Raw genomic sequence first — 23,041 nt, forward strand, 5'->3', positions numbered from 1 at the left:
GCCACTTCCGGCTTTTTTTTCCTGCTTATGTGGTGCTGAGGAATCGAACCCAGGGCCTCATGCATGCAAGGCAAGCACTCTACCACTGAGCCACCTTTCCAGCCCCACAATATGTCAACATAAAAATGCTCATTTTGATATTGTTGCTTCTACAATAGCATATCTTCAAAGATGAGAAAACTCAATGCATTCAGTACTTAAAAATGAAATATTTCCTTAAACTCCTGGCTAAAACATATTATTTCACATTATTTCATTTTCTTTCTTTTTTGGCAGTACTATAGTTTGAACTCAGGGCTGTGTACCAGGGAGATGGACTTCAGTAATAAATTCTTTCTGTATTGATTCAAATACTTTCTATGTTTTTTTATGTTAACGTATACCTTCTGATCAACTGTGATGGCAAAAAGCAAGGAGGAAAGTGTTCATATGACATTACCACCACGGTGTTCTTTTGGACAACATACTCTTAGGGTTAGGATCATGACAATTATCTGTAAGAGTTCGGAGTATATTAACACTCAACCTATACATTAGCTCAAAACTACACAATGTTCTCTTTTCTTCTTCCCAAGGACAAGAAAAAAGTGAAATCCCTTCAGGAATTTTATCATAAAAAATTATTCAATTTTCTAAAACATAAAAGGGAAAGAAATATAATTCAAATCAAAGATTATTTTCCTTTTCCAGTAATCTTGAAGAAAGTCTATACAGCTTTGATATTTTTCATTCCTGGCTTAATGATAAATTTTATATCATATAATGAAAACTTAATAGTTCAAGCATCCATGGTGTTTTGGCTTTTAATTGAAATTACTTTGTGATCTTTTAGGAAATCCATTCCATTATGATACAGCAATTGTACATGATAAGAATTACTGTATGAACCTATATAATACAGTAAATAGAAAACAGCTGTATTTAGAGCTTTCATATCGCACCTTAATGCTATGCATCCCGAGACAAGCCCAAAGTGGGGAGATCACAAGTTCCACTGACTGCAACCAGGGCTCAGAGTGTCATTACCCCTGGAAGGATAACAGCTTTTACCCAGCTGCCCAGTCAGAGCTGACATTCTCATTTTCCTATACAGTCCTTCCTTGCCATGATACCTTATTCTTTTCTAAATGTCTTCTATAGATTAGAAAAAAAATGAAACTGATGCTAGTTGTAGCTCTGTTAAAGCTAGGAACACAAAAGTATTAAGTTTAAAAGTACACGTTTGGGGGCTGAGAAGGTGGCTCAGTGGTAGAGCACTTGCCTTGCATGCTTGAGGCCCTGGGTTCGATTCCTCAGTACCACATAAGCAGGAAAAAAAAAAAGCTGGAAGTGGCTCTGTGGCTCAAGTGATAGAGCACTAGCCTTGAGCTGAAGAGCTGAGGGACAGCGCCCAGGCCCAGAGTCTGAACCGGACCCCAAGAAAAAAAAAAAGTACATGTTAGGCAAAGTTCAACATAGTTAAGGACAAAGACCCAGAAAGAAAAATGAAGGCAATTTTGACAAAGGGACTAGTCAGAGACCCTTGCAAAATGGTCCTTTTTCTTTCCTTCCTTTTTCCTATTTATCTTTCCTCTTAATCTGGGCAATTTTTATTTTTCTGCTTATAAGGAAGAAAAAAAGAAAACCCAGGAGTCTTGTCATGTTGGCTCTTACAAACATGTACACAGCTTAACAATATCTGGATCATGGTGAAATAGAATAGGTTTAAAATGGACTGATATTTGATGAAACAGGTGAACCATACTCTGTCAGAAAACAAGTACCAAAAATATGTAAACCTTAAAGCTTGGGTTTACTGTTATTCATTGTTACATTTGGATCTTTGTAATATGAAAGTTCAGTGAATCAAGAACCATTTAATAGCAAAGGGCTCCCTGAATCTGAATTACCACTGCTCAGCTAAAGAATTCCTATTGTCTTCGTGAGTTACAGGCTGAGTCCTTCCATCAACAAGTGCAAAAATCACAATTTATACTTCTTAAATGGTAATATACAGTCTCAGATTATTCATGGGAATAATAACTCTTGGTTATCATAACCCTCCAGATGTCTGGGCATGTCATGTAAAAGGAAAAGAACTATCATTTTAAACTCCAAAAACTAAAGTTATTTCAGTAAAACAGAGCTAAAATAAATCTGAATTATTTTAAAAGATTTTTTGAGAGAGCAACTAACTACAATAGAATTTCCCCCCTTTTTAGTTCCAAGAGCTTAAATGAAACATTCATGCATTAAATTCAAAGTCTGACTGTCAAATCACTTCACTTTAATAAAAATTTGAATTACCTGCCTTAGGGCATTATTAAATATCAAATAAAAAGCACACATCCATAAGTCTGATTTCCCAATATAATTTTTATGTAGAACTATAACTAGATTTGTATTACATATTTCAAGATAAAAGGATAAAAATATATTCATAAAAGGATGAAATCAGAATTGGAGTTGCCTTAAAAAGAATTCTTGTTCCATTCTCAGCAATTTGTGGAGAAGTAATTTTCTAAGTATATGTAATCTCAGCCACTAATATCCGAATATAAGCCCTCTTTCTTTTACATATAACTAAATTGTAATTAATTAAAAACCTTTGAAAGAGTAAATACTGTTCTTTGATGATATAATGAAGTAAATATCTGAGATAATTGCAGAGGTGCTAATCTCTCACTTACTTGCTCACACACACACACACACACACACACACACACACACACACAGAATTATAACAGTGATGGGTATTTTAGAATTAGAGGCAACCCTGATCTAGGACTAGATATGAAAATAACACTCATAGTAACAATCTCATTTCATTTCAAGTGTCATTTACAGTTAATACCAGTCAAAGAGAAAATACTATCCTCAGACTGGAGAAACTGGCCAGTTCAAGTTCATTACCTCCTGATATTACACTGCTACTCTCTTACGGGGCCTGTTCTGTAGGCTCCCCTTCCTTCTTCCCTCTTCTCCCATTCCCACCTGCTCTTATCCTCCTGAATACTGCTCCATTCCTCATTATAAAACAATAACAAGGGGCTGGGAAGGTGGCTCAGTGGTAGAGCGCTTGCCTTGCATGCATGAGGCCCTGGGTTTGATTCCTCAGCACCACATAAGCAGAAAAAAAAAAAAAGAGCCGGAAGTGGCACTGTGGCTCAAGTGGTAGAGTGCTAGCCTTGAGCTGAAGAGCTGAGGGCCCAGAGTTCAGGCCCCATGACTGGACCAAAAACAAAAAACAAAAACAAGTCCTGGACACACTCAGTCTATAAACCACCAGTTCTTTCTTCCTTCCTGCTACAGGAGAGTAAATAGGATTAACAAGGCTTCTGAAGTCTGAGCTTCACTTGCTTCTCACCTTCAACTATTATTTTTTCTTCCTCCTTTTCCTTTCTCCTTCCTCTCCTCCTCCTGCCTCCCCCCCCTCCACTCCTCTCTTCTCTCTTCTTTTTCCTTATCCCCCACCTCTTGTTTTGTTATTACTGAGGGTTTAAACTCAGGGTCCCACTTTCACTAGGCCGGTATTCTACCACTTGGGCCATGCCTTCAACTCTACTTTTCGTTTCTTACTTTGGAGATGGAGTCTAGTAATCTTTTCTGCCTGGCCTGACTTCAAACTGCAATTTTCCAGATCTCACCTTTCTGAGTAGAGAGGCTTGCAGGTATAAGTTACTAACACCCCGCAACTTCAATTTTTATACTCCAGACTCACCAAAGCTGTCTCTCAGTGTAACAAAACTGTTGCTTCCTCCACAAGGAATACTGTTACAGGGCCTTTACAAAGTTATTCTCTACCTGAAATCCCCACCTCCATACTGGTTTGTTCTTCCCCTTCGTGGAAATTGTTGCCATGTATAGTGATGTTTCAAGTGCTATTTTGTTACTGGCAGTGTCCCTACATCAGTCCCCAGGGTACAGTGACCATATATGTCCTGCTCACCTCCGTGTACTGGAGGTAGTACACTTTGGTGTACCCCAAACAAGTCCTGTTATAGGTTTTCAGTGACAACTTTTAATTGAATGGCATTTTACTTCTTTAACTCATCCCTTATAATGCTTAGCCTAAAACATTATTGCCTTTTATAAATGTCTTCACATTCCTACCAGAGGTAAGTTTTATTGACCTCATCATTTCCAAAATTAGAAGAGGAGGGGATGAGCTACAGTAGTTAAATGAGAAATGGGAATATAGGACAGGAAGGAACTTGGCTGCTGATATACAGCATGGAGACCTTCTGAGGATCTTCTCATTTGCCCAAAGACATGCAATACGTTTTGATGGAGTCATGGTGAAATAAATGTATTTCAACCCATGAAAAGCTTAAAGTATGAGAGAAAAAAATAAGAATGCATAAACAGCTAAAATGAAGAAAAAATACAAAGTGAGATGTAACTGAAGAGAGAAGCAGAGGATCCACATGAGAGCAATATTTCTCCATTTCCTCCATAGTCCATCAAACTCCATCTTGGTTCCCCAGGAACCATCCCAACAATGTATTCCCTTATGCCAAGAGGTACCTTACTGTGATGCACCTTGACCTAAGCATACTTAGGCCACTTACAAGATAAGTAGCCATCTAATACATGGTCATCTTTACATATTCATTATTTCCATATCTGTGTTTTTTGTCCTTCAAAGATAAGAAATACATACAAAAATTCAATATATTAAAGTGTATACATTGTGTTCCAATGCATAAAGCAAAGTATTCCATTCAGACAGTTAGTAAGTGCTTCTTAATCTATGAAATAAAAAGCATCCTCAGGGGTGGGAGCACAGAGACAGTAATCGATGGGGATGAATATGATCAAAGCACACGGTATGTATGTTTGAAAATGTCACATAAACCCCATTATTCTATGCAATTATGCACCATTTTTAAGAAGCCTAGTATGCACAGGACAAGTATTTGTCAGATCCACCTGACAGTAACCAATAGACATGATGATCAGATGTACATTAGGTAAGATGGCCAACATGGTGGCACAGGTGCTCTTCTAGCTCCTTCCTTTGTGTTCCTTGGCCACTGGAAGGTGACTGCTGAAGCTTCAGAAAATAACACCGCTAATTACTTAAGGAGTTCCTTACAGAATGATGGTTCTTTGCCACATGTGCTTTTCCAACAAAACCCATAATTAAAGGTGCTTTGGTAGAGAAAGATGAGAATCAGAATTTTTTGTCTATTATTATGTGTAAATAGCCAACTAATTTGTCATGAATGGATCTTGAGAATGTATCATAGACTTTATCAAAATGAAGACTACTTGTTTTGATGCTAAATTATCAGGTTGACCATAAAGTGGCTTTGGAATACTAAATTCAGATATCCGAGCTCCTAATTTTCCTTAATTAATCTGCACATACCCTGAGGGAGATGGCTACTGAAATGCAGCTCTGATGACTCTGTCACTAAGTGGCTGAGTAGGTCGAAAGTTGTCTCCCAAAATTCCATCACAACCTTCCACAAGTTCTGCCCCCTTAACATGCGTCCTCAGCCTGCGAAATTCTTCTATCTGAAATTAAAAGCACAACAAAATAGATAACTCATTTATAAGACATTAACAGGAATCAAGTTTCATAAGTAACTCAAATGCATGAATTATAATACAAAAGAGAAAATTAAAATTAAACTTCAGAGAAAAACAGACAATTCTTCCTGACTTAAGTGAGATATCTTACAAGGCTATCTTAAGAGAAGACAATACAATTAGAAAGGTTGAGATATGGCTCAAGTTGTAGAACAGCTGCCTAGCAAATGCAAGGCCCTGAGTTCAATCATTAGTACCACCAAAACAATTAGGGATCAAAGTATCTAGATAACTCCAGTAGCCATAGACACTTGCTGGATTTGTGTAGCATGAAAATGATACACACCTCTGACAAAAAGCTTTGTGCCTGTCTATACCTCTAAAAGAAAGGATGAAGAACAAATTATTTCTTAAATGCTTCCCAAATGCATATTCTGGTGTTATCGTATATTAATTCTGATTACAAGTTAGATTTGACAGGTAAATTCAACAGGAGATTTCTTGCTGCTCCTCTCCTAGCAACAGCAGCTCTCAAGATCATTTCCCTTTCTCTGGCAGCTGGTCTACACTATTACATGTGAAAAGAGTCCCAAACTCATGAGGTCCCTTCCCATCAGCTGCAAGACAGTTTCTCTCATTTGCCCAATCTAAGCCTTCTAAGAAGACTCAGAGCCTGGCAGGCATGACTCTCTGAGAAGTGTTTACGCAAAAAGCAAAGATGCGATAAACACTTTCCAACCTCATTCCTGGTTATTAGTTGCTTTATGCATCATCTGTTATTTCATTAAAGTGCTGTATAGTCACAAAACAGACAGTCTTCACTTTTTGCAGAGAGGAAAGTGAGGCTAGAGGTTAAGAAAATCTCAAAATAGGCAGTGCCAGAAATCTAACAATACTATGTTTATTTCTAAATAGGTAGTACTTGTTTAGAAAGTCGAATCAAACCAATGTATACAATATCTTGCAAATATCCCAGAGTATTGAGCAATGTGATTTATAGAGCATAAATGCACCAAACACTATTCAAGAAGGGAAAAAATATATAAGGGCTATAAATGTGGCTCCATTGTAAAATATTTGTCTAGCATGTGCAAGGCCCAGGGTTTAATCCCCAGCAACATTCATACATATACACATGTACATCTACAAAGGCCCTAAATAAAACACAACTGAAAAGAAGAAATGAAACAGATCAACTGTATCCAAACTCAAAAGGGTCCATGAAATCCCTAAATGATAAGCAAAATGTCACATGTACATTTTGTTAAGGCAAAGATCCCTGACTCCTAAACCGTTGAATCCCTCAAGATTCTAACTCAAGCCTCTCCCATAAATGCTAGGGCACAAAGTTGGGGGGAAATCAAATTGTCTGTTAAGTTAAAAGCCTGGTTACAAAGATTTTAATGCTTTATTAAGGTTTCTGGTGTTTTATTTTCCATGCTTCCAAATACTAATTGATTTCCTCAAGTGAATCTTTAAGGATTCACAAGAGTAATATAAGAAGAACAGTCATGAAAATCACTCAGCCTAGTTCCAAAGATACAGTAAGTATTTAGTGTTAGCTCTCTTATGTAAACCTTTAGCACTTTGAGATAAATATTTGACTACAATTGATAGCAAACCAATTCACTGAGAAAATTCAGTCTTCCATCTTACCATTCTCTGCATGCATAGCTATCCAAGTAGAAATGACAGAATTCATAAACCATGGATGGGATAGGTGGTGAACAAAGTGGACCAGAAAATTAACTGCTCAGATACATCTTAAAAACCAGTCCATTTTTTATTGACTTTGAAGTTGATCTTAATTTTATATTCACATATCCTGAACTGAAGAAACATTCTTCAAGCCCCCAGGCCTCAGCCTTAAGTTCATTCTATGAAAAACAACTTCTTTGCAAGAAATGAGTCATATCAACAGCCAGCCTCAAATCACTGCTATCTTACAGAAAACTATTTCCCAGAAATATTTCCCTCTGATCACAGTAGTACTTTGAAGATTTCAAACATCCAAGGAGATTGGGGGAGGGGGCAGAGCATCTTTCTAAAATGCCAATTTTTCTGATATAACCACCCCTCACAGAAGCCTTTAGTCACTTCAAATGGTTTCAAGTGCATACTGAATCAGCCCATGGTGAAATAGAGACTGATTCATAAAAAGAATGTTTCATGATAAAAGCCTTCAACAAACTCAAATGTCAAAGAATTACAGAGACCATCATTATTACATGTGTCTGAATGTGCAATTGCATAGATTTTTAAGACTACTGCGGTTAAACATAGCATTTCCTTTTAACCAATTTAAGACAAATATTTATCTGCATCTACATAGATTAAAAAGTCACAGGAGACAAAGAGGCGGGGGAGAAAGAAAAAGAGGAGCAGAGACAAAGACATAGAAGACTAGAGATTCACTGGTAACACAATTACTAGCTGATCTGAGCATCAAATTAATTTTTCTTCTTCTTGAAATTAAAATGCAATTCCCATTCCTGCCTCCTCTTCAAGCAGGTGTGGTCATGCAACCTGTTCTAGTCAGTAGACAGGACAGATAAGTACAGCCTGTCATTTCTATTCTTGAGAAAACTCTCTTGATGTCTATATTCATCTTCCTGCTGGCCACATGCTCCTCCAAGGGCCACCTGGGAAAAAATGCGTGAAAGGTAGAAGACTGTACAGAGACAAACCATCACTATGAATCAGAAACACATGCTGGATTTTATGCCAGTATGAAGTAAGTTATCTACTATAAAGCACCAACATTTTGAGGTTTCCCTGTTACAACAGCTGGCATCTTTGTTATTAAATCTCAAATCTATTCATCTTTAGTCCAAGGCTCTAGTCTTGAAATTTCTAACTTCTTTACTATCCTTCACCAGACTAACTTTTAATAATTTTCTGGAATTATTTTCTAAGCTTCACAGCCTCAGTTAAACTCCTTCCTTACGTGTTTTCAGTTTGTTGGGGGTTTTTTTCCGTCTTCTTCGTGTGTGTGTGTGTGTGTGTGTGTGTCCACGCGTGCGCACGCGTGCGTGTGTGTGTGTGTGTGTGTGTGTGTGTGTGTGTGTGTATGTTTTACTGGTTCTGTGTCTTGAACTCGGGACTTGGCTGCCATCCTGGAGCCTTTTCCACAGCACCACTTCTGGCTTTTTCCGAGTAGTTTATTGGAGATAAGGACTTCCTGCCTGGGCTGGCTTTGAACCATGGTCTTCAGATCTCAGCCTCCTGAGTAGCTAGGATTGCAGGCATGAGATACTGGTGCCCAGTGCCTTCCTTGTATGTTTCTGACACAGATTCTTAGCAAAATTATAATTGTTAATGTAGTTATCTTAGTGTTCAACTCTATGGTTAAGTTTCTGCAAGTAAAGATTGCTTATCTCTGTGTCCTGTGTCTAGTTGGCACTCAGGAATAGTTTCGTAGAAGAATAAATAGATGAAGGAATTAGGATATGCCACGTAGAAAATATCAAGGCCCAAAGGAAATGTATTTTACAAAACCTAAAATAATAACAATATGTACGGGGAAGGGGAAAGCAATAGAGGAAGGCATTCTGATTAAAATATAATTATGCATGTGCAAGATAAGAACATGAAACCTATTGTTACAATTAGTACATGTCAAGAAAAAAATGAATGATGGGAAAGTAAAACAAGTTCTCTTGGAGGCCAGTTTGTGCCAGCCAGAGGCCAGAGAGAAAATAAAGGGAATGAGAATGAATATGACTGACATATTTTGTATGTATATGTGAAAAATACAGTGTTGAAACTGTTCTACGAAGAGGAATGGGAGGATGAAGGAGGGTAATGGAGGGTGAAAGAGATCAGGTTTCATTGCATGCTTGTGTGGAAGTAAAACCTCCTTGTGTAGCAATTACATACTAGCAAAAAGAGATTTTGAAAAGTATTGAAAGAAAAAATGAAAGGCAGAGAGAGGAGAGGCTGAATAGGGAACTGTTAAAATTATTCCCTAAAAAGGCAGAAATAAGGAGAAAATGTTAAAGAGAGCTTTCTTAAATATTAAAAAAGGGAGGATTTTAAAGATTTAAGGCCAAACAAAAGAAGACTTGAATGAGAAGTTAGTAAACGTAAGCTTCTTAACTTACAGAAATAATAGAAGATCTTTTCTTTAAAAAAAAAAAGCAACCTTTAAGACTTTATTAAAGAAAACCTCAGAAACTTTGTTCTGAGTATTAAAGTCTTTGAGGTTGATCATGAAAGGGAAATACAGCCTTCTAGAAGTATCCCTTAGGCAGATCTCTGCTGGACAGGAAATATTTAAAGCACCTTTTTTATAATAATACAACAATCGTTGTTCATTTGTTCCTGTGTGTATGGATCCCCAAAATTTACAAATACTAGGCAAATGCTCTACCACTGAGTTAAACACTCAGATCCTTCTAAATTGTTGTTTATACCTTATAATGATGTTACTACATGTTCCTTTTTTTAAAAATTTATTGTAAAGGTGATGTACAGAGGGTAAAATCAGGTAATGAGTTCATTTCCTTTTGAACAGTGTCACCCTTTCGCTCCTTCCCAGTTTTTCCCCTCCCAACTGACTCCCTCCACATACACACACAAGTTGTAAAGTTCATTTCCAACATAGTATCTAGTGAGTTTCACTGTTGAATTGGTTCACCCTTTGTCCCACTGGTTCTGTGCTTCCCCTTCCCCAAATCAAATAAACTTATATACAAGACAAAGGGTACAGAAATCAAAAACAGTGTCAAAAGGGAATACACCAAGGGAAAAAAAACAAAAAACAAAAAAAATGCAAACAGTACAATAAAAAAGCCTCTTGTTTCCATTTCTTGGAGTTCATTTTGATAAGCGTCATTTTATACGGTCATATGCATGTAGCTATTGAGCTCTGTGATCCTCTCCTAAAAATATCCTCCTTTGTTCTCACTGTGTGAATGTTTAGACTGCTGTTTAATTAATCATGACAAGTGTAATTATTTGCCTTACTATCTATTGGGTTTCTTGTAGCTATCACATGTTCTATCAGCTGACGCCCCAAGTACTCCAATCTTTTTTAATGTTAGGCTGGTCTGGAACTCCTGACCTTTCACATTACCTAATAGCTAAGATTACTGGTATGTTCCACCCCAGTTAGCTTACATTAGTATTTAAAGCACCAATAGCACCTAAGCAGAACTTAAGGCTACAGGTAAGTGACCAAAAGTAAAGCCAATGAACAATTTTAAAGTTTTCACTCCAGCTCCACTGTCTCTCCACACACGGAAATCTCTGTGCATGCCAAGCAAGCTCTAGCAAATAGCCTGCATGTGACCCATAGAGATAATGAGCACCCATACCTTATTTTCAGGCCTTTTTCTTCAATTTGGGAAAACCACATAGAGGAATAATTGAACTAATCAAAAGTTTGGATCTTTCTATTACTTCTATTTATTCTAACATAAAATCCAGGTCATAAATGAGTGCTAGGTTTTGTTCATCCTTGACCTTTCCTTTGCTTTCACTAGCTCAAGACATTTAACTTTCATCTGAAAAGGTGCAACTGGTCTAAAGGGAGCTTAAACATGAAACAGACATTTTCTTTTTACAGAAGTAATGTTTAACCTTTAACTCAAAATTTCACTCTCAACGACTTAAAAGAGCATACTCACCTGTAACTGGGATATAGTTAAAGGGTATCGGAATAATATCCAGGTAACACCTTCGCTGCAAGGTGGGATCGTAAGAGAGCCTTCATAGACCCAGTAATCCCGCAGCAGAGGGTCTAGGCACAGACATGGACATGTCATGAAAATGCAGGTTAATAATCTTGAATATTCCAACAACTCCCCAAGCTATAAGCTGACCCAATAATACTTCATAGAGAGATATCATTTTTAAGGTAGAAGTTCACAAATGTATTTTTAAATTAATCACTGTTGGAGAAAATAATGGAAGACAACATGATAAATAATCCATTTATTTACCGTGATTTATATCAATGGATTACTATACATTTCTGTCAAATTTTATTTAGAAAATCTATTAATGTTTTAGGTTTTTTTTTAATACTGGATGATGTACCTCACTGATTCATGCCTCATATTTATTAAACATTGTGCCAACTGCTGTTCTGAGTATTATACATCAATTCACTTAACCTTCATAAAAAAACAAAGAGATTGATGCTCTTATTAGCCCCACTGTTCAGATGGGAAAAGTAAATCACAAGTTAGTAAGTTTCCCAAGGTCACACAGCTTGGTAACTAGCAGAAGCAGGATTGAAATCTTTTAGGGTGGCTTCAAAGCTATATTTTAACCATGAGTTTCTAGCCCACTTTCTACTGCTTCTTCAACAGTAAAATATTAAAGGCAGAATATAATAGGAAAAGCAAATCACTCATCAAATCATCTAGTTATACATCACAAGATTTCATGACTGAACATGAGTATTTGCTTAACACATAACAAATTGGTTTGTTGTAGAGCAATTAAAGATAGAAAGCAAAGGATATATACAGTGAATTGACCTATTTCATGTTGTTTGAAACACTACAAAACAACATATTTTAGGCAGAAAAAGTCAAGATAAAAATTCTATATAAAGCGCCTTAGAACTCCAAGTTATAGTCTAAGTATCTTATGCACAATTATTATAGGAACAAAATTACAATTAGAATAATATATAAATAACAGTATTACTAAATGATATAGTCTTGTAAAATTATATACCAAATTTATTTCACACTAACATGGATGAATAAGAAGTTCACTGATTGATATTATACTGAAACTTTTCACAGAGGTAGCAATGTTAATCTCAAGAAACTTTTCATGGATTAATGGAGCTAGTGATGAAGAGTTTCTTTATTATTCCAAAAATTTTAGACCTATATTTATGGCCATCTGAAACAGAAGATAAATTGTAAAGAAACTTTATTCACTAATAGCACACAGTTGCATATGTTCTGCAGCAAGCAGTGTCACAGATAAAATTCATTCATTTTATGCCAGAAATGACATGCTTACCTGGTAATAAAGTGTTAGGATTAAAGCAAGGTATTGTTTTGGACTTTCCCTGAAAAATTAAAAACAAATATTCACTCCATGTTAAGGTAAAATCCCTAATTTTTGAATAAAATTTATTAGGACTGAATCCATTTTCTCCATGATCTCATCAGGTTGCCTAGATTGGAGGTGTGTCGCTCTCTTCTCATTGTAGCAAAATTGATGAGTTCCAAAGGAGCCACTCCTACTTGAGTCTGTGGTTATTTACTACTACATAATTCTTGACATGGAATTTACCATTAATGTCCAGTTGTCATATATAAACTACTTTTTTCTGCTTCTAACACATTCATACCCAACATAGGCTGAATATATCTTGGAGTAAAACACTTGAACTGGCTTGAGATATTCTTTGAAATTATTTCTTCTTGTGTAGAGCTCAGCTCCTAAGTGGCACTGCATGGCTGGACAAAAATCTGTGCCATTTGGGTTTGGAAATTCATGGCTAAGATCTATTTAGGGAGCTTTCTCATTCAGAAAAGGAGATCTGAAATTCATCAATTTTTTTTCCAAAGAGGGACTTAAATTTCGAAGGAATGATCAGTGCCACATTCAATAATTTACACTTAGGGGTTTTATTTTAAATTGTATCATTTAAATGGTCTTTGAAGTCAGGCAAGCAGTGGGCTCAAGTCTATAAACCTAGCTACTAGGGAGGCAGAGATCAGGGGACTGGGGTGAAATACCAGGCCAGACAGTAAACTTGGCAGAACTCCATCTCACTCAATGGCTGGGCATAATATAGGAAGACCATAGCCCATGACAATTCAGTTGTAACTCGAGACCCTACCTCAAAAACAACCAATGCAAAAAGGTGATAGAGGTGTGGCTCAAGTGGCAGAGTGCCTAACAAGCATAAGGTTAAGGTTTTTTTTAAAGAAGGTTCTTGTGGCACATAGACCTATTAAAACAGGTTGAACTTCTGCTATAAGATTACTCTGTGAACACAAATAAAACAGGGAAAGTTATCACAAGTTCCTTCCTTTCTTTCTGGAACTATTTTATACAGGATTAACTCTAGTCCACCTCCCTGACCCCTGTCTCTGATGTTGATTAATGTCTTATCAGCTGAAAAAACGAGGGAGATTTTCTAGCTCATTTCTGCAGAACAAATATGGGCTGGAAATACACGTTCTCCTCCTTTATACCTTGCTTCTCTTGTCTAGGCTGGTCTTCCAGGGGCTAGAGACTGAGTTCCTGAGGGCAGTTAGATAGGCAGGCACACAGTCTTACATGACCAACCCCTTATCAAATTTGTAGCCATCTTGATTCAGGTGAGCTTCCCTGGTTGTTAGCACTTTACATGTGTAGTGACACATCATTACATCATTGCTGAGGTCATCATCGGCATGCCCACAAGATCTTATATGGAAGAGACACCAGAAGCTTGTTCTGGTGCCTTTTCCCTTAGCTGATTTTTTAAATCTATTACTTTACACTGGACTTAATCATAACTATTAAATATAATACCTTTTCTGGTTCTTTAGGGTAGGACCATGAATGAAGCTAATCTTGATATGGGAGAGCTCTGTGTGAAGGAACTGGGATCTCTTACATTTCTGTATTTCTGTTCCCTTTTAAATAATGATTTACCTTATATTGAATATCCTGGAGTATTTCAGTCACAGCTTTCAGGCCAACATGTTCCTTCCCTATCTGAAACATATAAAGTATAAACCACAAACACAACAGTTTTAGCATTCAGCTTTTAATTAAAGTAACTATCAGAAGCTAAGGTCAAATCCTCCTACTTAGGGAATTAAAATGACCTTTCTATTTATAGCCAGGCCACTATCTACTAAATGTAACTAAATTTGTAGCAGCTCGTAGAATAAAGAATTGGCTATGATATCCAAGAATCCATTTTAAATTCATCTTCCTACCTATAGGTATCAGTCAGAGTGTCATATATATCAATTCATAAAAGGCTGCTATATAAAACTGTCAGGAAGAGTTCTGAATTAATAGGACTCAGTACATGCCCAAAACCCTTGCCTTTTTACCTTTGGCATTTATAGATCACTGATATAAATATTTTATCAAAGTTGAAAATTTTTATTAACTCATAAAAGTGGGTATATGGTTTCTTCTGTTAAAGTTATCAAAATGAGAACTCATTTCTCAATTATCACTAGTTATAAATCATCATCACTAGTCAAAATTCTACAGCTACCTCTTTATTCTTGAATAAGGATATTTTTCATAGCCTTTTTTTTATGTTTCACATATTTTAACATACAAAAATGCTCCCAAAAATTGAGACTTGAAAAATATAAGCTGAGTCCTACTTTTTAACAGCTGGTGAGGTCCGTGACAAGAAAGAAGGTAACAGCAGAGGTCACTTAATCCCTCACAGAAACAATCTCTTATACTTAGCTTTTGCTCCTCCACCCACATTTTTGCAGGACAGCCTGCAAGAACAAAGCATAGCTGTCAACCTGCAAACAGTCTCTGTTTCTCTCAACATTAACAAACTGTGAGATGCACAGGATAAAGAAAAGAGACAAACAACACTTAATATAAAGCAGACCAATGAGTTCATTGTAACCAAGGTATATGCTACTTTCTAAGCAAAATTTTGAAAAGTTTGCTTTTTTAAAAAACACCTAATGCAAATATATGCATAAGTGAAGAAATCACAATCTCAAGCAGAAGCCTTATCCTCAGGAGAAAGGAACCATCCTTGTCTTAGTGGTTTAACCAGGAGACAAAACTTGGACACCTGTGCCTCTAGCTGTGGACTACCTCCACCTCATATATCTCCTGATGGATTTTAAACCCTAAAAAGAGTCCACATATGCACATTGTTAGACCATATAATGCACTGGTCTAGGAGTGAGCAGCTTTTCTTAACTGCCTGGGTTCTAATCTTGGTACCTCCACTTTTTAGTTGTGTGACTTTGGGCAGGTTTACTTCAACCTCTATATTCTTCCTCAGCAACACAGTGGAGAAGGTAATAGTTACATGGTTGAAGGTTAAAATTAAATTAAATTATTTAGAACACAGATAAGTATGGGGGTAAGAACCCAATTTTTTTCTACCAAGAATCATATGGATATTGATAATATCATTCTTAGGCCATATAAAATTATCAATGCAGGCTGATGGTTTCAGAAAGCCAATAAGAAGCATACGTGTCTGTCCCACTGTGTACCCGGAAGATCCCCACCCCAGTCTGTCACATCATAATTCAATTCATGTTATCCTTGCATTTGTAACCTGAATTCAGCATCAAATACAGATTCTTACATACAGAGCACTTAATCATTGTAATTTGTTCCTTCTCTCCATTAAGATTTTTATCTATAAAACTTTACCCAGAAAAACTACAACAAATTGTATCAATTACTTTGTGAGTTTCCTTCTTTTGCCAAAGATTTTATATGAAGAGATTATGACCACCAAAAACCAAGTGTAGCCAACCATCTTCACACTACAATCCTACAGCCATTCATCTTCAATGTTGCCAAGGAGACTGGGACCATGAGACCAATTACTCCCTTTCCTCTCACTCTTCCATCCTTTACCACAACAAAGAACTCTGGGCATTTCTCTTCTCCTAGAGTCTAACCTTGTTCCACCTGTTTTCACTTCTAACTCTGTCTCATCTTTTGTCCATTGTACTCCTTGTATACAGGATGGCTCTGTTCTTGACATGGCCTCCCATTATTTCCTGTCTAGGTCTCTCCAGACTATAGCTCTCTCAGGCCTTCCTTGTGGACACTGGGCAGTCTCCCGGGGAGAAGGAAGAAAGCTGTCAGTCTTCCAATATCACCTTTAATTTAGTATCTCTCACTCACAAGCACAGACAATTTTCCCTAGTTGACTATCTACTTCCGATGCCATCATGTCTTCACTGTCATTTACTGACCCACTGGGCACTCCTCCTAGGCACTCCTCCTCTGTCCTCCTGAGAGTCTTGTGAGAAACCTGACCCCTCCATCCTTCACCTTCAGCACACCTACTGAGACCATACCCTGCATTCACTTTCATCTGAAGTCCAAACAACCATTCTCTCTGACCATTCTTACATCGCTCAGCTTTCTCCTCCTCTGTTCCTCTCTTTCCTTTTACTAATCATTAAGAACGAAGGCTTTCTTGCTCCTCTTGACTTCATCTCCTGCCCTCTCTCTGCTGGACTGAATGCCATCTCTTCCACCACCAGCAAGTCTCCATCCCTACATCTTCTCAGGCCATCTGTGATACAATAGATCAGCACAACAATTTGCTAGAATGCCTTGCTCTCCTTTGCCTGGACAGAAAACTGTCATTGCTAACTTGAACAATCATGAGGACCAGACACAAGTGGCTGTTTACTCTCCCCCTTACTGTTTATTCTCCTCCCTTCTAAGCTACTCCAAAGCCCAACCACACCCTTGATCCCTCATTCCATAAATAATGTTGCTTTGTCTGTCTCAGATATACCAGAGGCCATAAGTCATGAGCTACCCTAATTTTTTTTGCCTCTCTTTGCCTCCAAATTGGCCCTTTTCCTCCTGGCCCTCTGTTTCAGAGAAAGGATGGTTTGCCACCAATCCAACTCTTTCCATCTATGTGCATTCTCCAGTTCATGCACTCATTTCTCCTCTAAGACTTTTCTGTATATGCTATCCTTTCTCTTTTTCAATATTTTTAAACTCAACGACTATACTAACTCTTGTTGCTTAGAACAGAAATACAAGATCTTTAATTTCATAAATACCACTAGCAATTGCCTATTTTGTACTTATCTCCAGTCAAGCTTCTTAGAAGGTAAGTCCATACTCATTGGCCACAATGTCCTCTCCACTGCTCTAAGCTGAGAGCCAGCCCCAGGAGGGAAGGGGGATGTCCCTCTACCTCTGCCTTCTGTGTTTCTGGGATGAGAGGTGAACCACTGCACCCAATTAAAATTAAGTCTTTAATGAACAAGATTACCAAGTTATTAGTTAAATCATTTTGATTGATACATTGTGACGTTGTTCTGCTATATGTGTGTGTGTGTGTGTGTGTGTATACATGTGTGTATGTATATAAAGCATATATATGCAGTTATAAAATAGAAAGAATATGAAGCCCATAAAAAGTTACATAAATAAATAGTGAGAAGAGAATTCATTTTAAAAATAATGATATGCTTTTAAATGCTATGACATTTGTTATACTTTCAACACTCTGGTCTTATCTCGTGTCGTGTTTCCTATGAGAAACTTCAAATCATCTTCAAATGAAAATTATTAATAACAAAGAGCTAAAGTAATCCACTACATGATTATATTATTGATTTTTCTTAGGTTTTGCAGTAAGCTTGGGTTTAAAGGTATTTCTGAAATTCTTCATAAATGAAATGAACTCTACCTTCAGGAGATGCTTTCAAAATCATTTCTCCCAAGACTCTAGATGCTACACTGAGGAAAATAATAAGTAAACTATTTTCTAGCAAGGAATTTGGCTGAACTCTCATGAACTGAAAAGATGGAGTTTTATATTTTTACATGATCAGTGTTCTCTGTATATGTGTTTGAATTTTACCTTTGAGTAGTAAAGTTGAAAGAATAGAAAGTATTTTACAAATGACTTGGAAATCAGCATCTTCTAATCAGTACAACTGTAACAATGGTTTACCTGAACGAACAGGGCAATGATGGCTATGCCATGTGGCTTCCCCACAGCCTCATCAATGCTGCCAAACAGAGTGGAGTTCCAGTGGATCAGGTGCAGCTGGTGGGTGACAAACACACATCATATCACTAGTGCCCTTCCTTGTAAGCACAAATAAAGTGTATCTTCATCTTCACTGTATCTCTATGGTATCTGCGCAACAAGGAAACCACAAGTAGACTGTTGCCTGAATAGGAGTTCTCTGCAGGAATTCTTCCTTCTTACTTCTTCCTTCAATTCAGTTCAGGAGAAGCACATCAAGGAAAATTTCAAAGATTTCCTATTGATTCAATTATCTTTCCTTAAATGCCATTCCCTCTGGATCTCAATGGAATGAAACTCCAGATCTGGGCACAAACACCATAATTCATTCAAAGGAGAATATAAGGTAGAGTGAGGCATGGGGGGAGGGGCTAGTGAGACAGCTCAGAAGCTCAGAAGCTGTTTGTATAGTACATATGAGAAGCCCCAGGTTTCATCCCAGCATGATAGATAGACAGACAGACAGACAGACAGACAGACAGACAGAGATGGGGGAAAAGGAGAAATAAAGAAATGGGATTTCTACTTGTAATCCACCCAGAATTTCCACCAGAAACTATAGAAAGCCAGTCTCAAATACTGGCAAATTATTTCAACTTAGAATAACCAAAGACAGCACACTATTTAAAGAAATGCTATTTTTTAAGCCATGGTAAAATAATAAAGGCTGTTGTAAACCTAGATAGAACTAGATAGAAATTTTTTTCTGTGAAAAAATGCCAATGAGGGCAGAGAAGCCTACTTCATATATCTGTGGAGCTTCCAAGTGTCTCTAGAGCATTCCCTTGCTCCTACAGCACTGAAAAACACCTGCAAGAGACCAGCTGAGCTCCCTCATTAAAAATCAAATTGTGACTGAGCTTCTTAGTATAGCAGCCACTAGGTAAAATCTTCTGCCAGAAATACTGTCTTCATTATAGCTTTTAATCAACTGTGTCATTTACCACCTTAAGACATTTCCCCATTTGAAAATTAGCTTTCAATACAAAAACACACAACTAAAATTCACTATTTTAGCAACTATACTAAAATAGTTTTTAAGTCTCATGAAGATGGTCAGTTTTCTAATTTTTCCACTGCTGAATTTGTCCATGTGCAATACAAGACTAAAAACTGGCCACTAGAGGGAGGTAATAAAATCAGTAATAGAAACAAGTAACAGACTAATACAGTGAAGATGGGACTGTGAAAAACACAGGTGAAAGAAATCCTTAATCCTGTTTGTCACCCATTATCCACCAGTTTGTGAACTAGAAAAAAGTTACTCCCAACAGGTGGTAAACTACCACATGGGGTCCTTGGTTAACAAAGATGAAAGCAAACAGAATTCAGATGAAGATGAACTGATTTTGTCACTTTCCTTTATCAAATAACCAGAGGAGTTGTTGCAAGAAGCTATGGACTCAATGTGGCTAAACTAGCAGAGGATCCTGAAGAATTTTAAAGACAGAAGCCCACAAGTAAAAAAAGAGCTGGAAGAATTAATAAATATGAAAAGGAAAAGATTAAAGTATTTTGCAAAATTATGGATGACACATAACGTAAAAGATCTACAAAAGTGAACATCTTTCAAATGGAAGAAATACAAACTTCTTTTCCTAAGGTGAAAACTACGTTTTTTAACCAATTTTCAAAAGGAGAATTAAAAATACCAACTGTACAAAATAACTCTCCACTAACAGCCCATCTTTGTGTGACATGTAAGCATAAAATTATGACCATGAGCCAAGTACCAGTGGCTTATGCCTGTAATCCTAGTTACTCAGGAGGCTGAGATCTGAGGATCGCCGTTCAAAGCCAGTGTGGGCAGGATAGTCCATGAGACTCTTATCTGCAATAAACCACTAGAAAACTGGAAGTGGTGCTGTGATTCAAGTGGTAGAGCAGTAGCCTTGAGCTGAAGAGCTGAGGGACAGTGCCCAGGCCCAGAGTTCAAGCCCCATGACCGACAAAAAAAAATATGACCATAGTATATTCCTTTTAGAAACAGATATTTTTTACTCTTGAAAAGTTTGATTCCTGTACTGCCATTTCAAAGGATAAACTTTTGGATTTGAAGACTTCCATTACATAATTTAAAAATTTCCTGGATAGTAAGTCTCACATAAAATCTAAACCTTTTAAACAAAACCTAAAGTGGTAGAATATAATAAATATATTTGGAGGATACTATACATTTTTAACAGATATTTATATTTGTTTCAGTCCAGACAATTGGCAACAGTATAAATCTGGTAGGATTCTACCTTTCACTTTGAATTAAATTAATTTTATAGTATCACCAATTTATTCACCATGAATATAAAAATATTCCATAAGAAATAAAGTTATTGACCTTTTAGAAACTAAAGCACAGGAGAGGAATAAGATGATGTGAAATTTGAAGAATTAAACTCACGTTTTTTTTGGGGGGGTGCGATCATGTGGCTTGAACTCTGGGCCTGGGTACTGTCCCTAAGCAATTCAGCTCAAGGCAAGTGCTCTACCACTTCCAGTGTTCTGAGTGGTTTATTGGAGATAAGAGTCTCACAGACTTTCCTGCCCAGGTTGGCTTTGAACCACAATCCTCAGATCTCAGCTTCCTGAGTAGCTAGGATTACAGGCTTGAGCCAACAATGCCTGGCTAAACTCATATTTTAAATGTTGTTGGGGCAATGTCATTCTTTCTGATGGAGGCATAGAATTCCATTGTGTATATATACCACATTTTCTTGATCCATTCATCTACTGAGGGGCATCTGGGTTAGGAAATGGAAAGACTTGGAAACAATTATATTAAGTGAAGTAAGCCAGGCCCAAAGAAATGTAGGTCCCATGGTTTCCCTTATTTGCAGTAACTAGTCTATGTCTGAGACAAGCAGAAACGGTCAGATAAGTTGATGTTAGGCAAAATGAACTCCAAGATAAGGATTCAAAGGTTTTTTCTTTCTTGCGATTGTTTCTAACGTATTTATAAGATAATTTATTTGTTGCTTTGTATGTCCCTCCCCCACAGTATAACCCCTGCTTTCTCTGTATTTGATGTTGGTATAATTTGTGGAGGGGAAGGGAACAAACAAATTGCTTAAATAGAGATACAGATGGACCCATTTCAACAATGAGATGTACAAGACGTTAGGTTGAAAAACAAACTTTACAACTTGGCTGGGGGGGACAGGGGGAAAGGGGAGCAGGGGGAGAGGGGGAGGGGGGAGGGAGGGGAAAGGATTGTAAGGGGAAACAAAGGAGGAGGCAACAATGCTTGATAAGAAATGTACTCATTACCCTGCCCATGTAATTGTAACCCCTCTGTACAGTATTTTCACAATAAAAAATATGTTGTTGGATTAAATTATTTTGTCATTCAAATAATAAATATTTAATGAATACCCGCTTTAAAAAAAAACCCACAAGCCAACTGTAACTTCCCAGTGAATGTTAATTGTCAAGGCACTGTCTTTTGAGAAACTCATGTTCTATAACATGTTTACAATTAATAGTAAAACACTAGATAGTCTTAGTATTTCTTCTCTAGCTGTAACAATCACATAGAAGTCTAGGGGGACAGATAAGAACTGGCCTTAAGGAAGGTCTAGGCCAAGGTTCAATCTGACATTTTCTTAGACCTCAAAACATTCTTAGGAGCTATCTTTTTCATAAATAAAACAATAATAAACAAAGAACAGGTTGTTGGGGGATGGTGATTACCTCCCTCAACAATGCACTCACACCTGCTCTTCAAAGAACCCTTTATGTGTGTTTTCAGAACTTGAGGATCCCGTGTGCTATGCATGATGACTTCAATGCAGACTACAGGGCAGAAAAAGGTGAAGAGTAAATTTATAGTAGAGGAATCAAAAGGTATATCAAGGTCAACATCAACTGCAATTCATCATGTTGACAGTAGCTGTCCTCAAAACTAGATAAAATAGAATTCTATTGCTGTCTTCTTCCACCTGATATTCCAGAACCACAATGTAATCATGAAAGCACACCAGATTATTTTAGTGGGGACATACTACAAAATCCCTGATCAGGACTTTTCGAAACTATCAAGAATAAGGAAAGCCTAGGTAGGTACCCATGGTGCAGACTTGTAAGCCTAGCTACTCAGGAGGCTGAGACTGAGATTGACAGTTTGAAGCCAGCATGTACAGTGAAGTCTATGAGACTCCATCTTCAATTCACCAGCAAAATGCTGAGCTAGATATTTGGTTCAAATGGTATAGTATCAGCTATGACCAAGCCACGCCAAGTGAGAGCACAAGGCCCTGACCTCAAGCTCCAGTACCAGTAAGACAAAAAAGAGGATCATAATCGCCCAATAGCTATGTACAGATGACCATACAAAATGATGCTAATCAACATGAACTCTATGATATGGAAATGAGGGGTTTGTTGTGGTGGTTTTGTTTTTCTTTTTTTTTTTAGTGTGCTGTTTTCAGTTATTGTTTTTGTCTTTCTTTCTCCTCTGGTTTATTCCCTGTGGTCACTGTTTCTGATTTTGGCACCCTTTGTCTTGTATAAGTTTATCTGATTTGGAACAGTGAAGGGGAATCACAGAAACAGTGGGACAAAGGATGAACCAATGTAACAATAATACTCACTAGACACTAAATTGCAAATGAACTTTACAACTTGTGGGGAGACAAGTCCGGGGAAGGAAAAGTGAGAGAAAATGAGGGAGGAGGTAACACTGTTAGAAAACAAATACATCATTACCTTATTTATGTAACTGTAACCCTTCTGTACATCACCTTTACAGTAAGGTGCAATTTAAAACAAGAAAGAGAAGAGAGAAGGAAGGAAGGAAGGAAGGAAGGAAGGAAGGAAGGA

The 23,041-nt window shown here is 37.2% G+C and overlaps 1 protein-coding gene across 1 annotated transcript in view; it reads right to left on the bottom strand.

The window, feature by feature from the left end:
* Ca8 (carbonic anhydrase VIII) overlaps positions 1–23,041 on the bottom strand; it is an 88,777-nt gene that overhangs the window by 13,961 nt on the left and 51,775 nt on the right. The window contains exons 5-9 of the mRNA XM_013009268.1: positions 18,149–18,244; positions 14,137–14,199; positions 12,505–12,553; positions 11,148–11,260; positions 5,354–5,502 (exon numbers count right to left, since the gene is read on the bottom strand). Of these exons, the coding sequence (XP_012864722.1) occupies positions 5,368–5,502; positions 11,148–11,260; positions 12,505–12,553; positions 14,137–14,199; positions 18,149–18,244 (456 nt within the window). The 3' untranslated portion in view covers positions 5,354–5,367. The remainder of the gene's footprint in view (positions 1–5,353; positions 5,503–11,147; positions 11,261–12,504; positions 12,554–14,136; positions 14,200–18,148; positions 18,245–23,041) is intronic.

Source organism: Dipodomys ordii, unplaced genomic scaffold (genome assembly GCF_000151885.1).
Source record: "Dipodomys ordii isolate 6190 unplaced genomic scaffold, Dord_2.0 Scaffold9, whole genome shotgun sequence".
NCBI classification, from domain to species: domain Eukaryota; kingdom Metazoa; phylum Chordata; class Mammalia; order Rodentia; family Heteromyidae; genus Dipodomys; species Dipodomys ordii.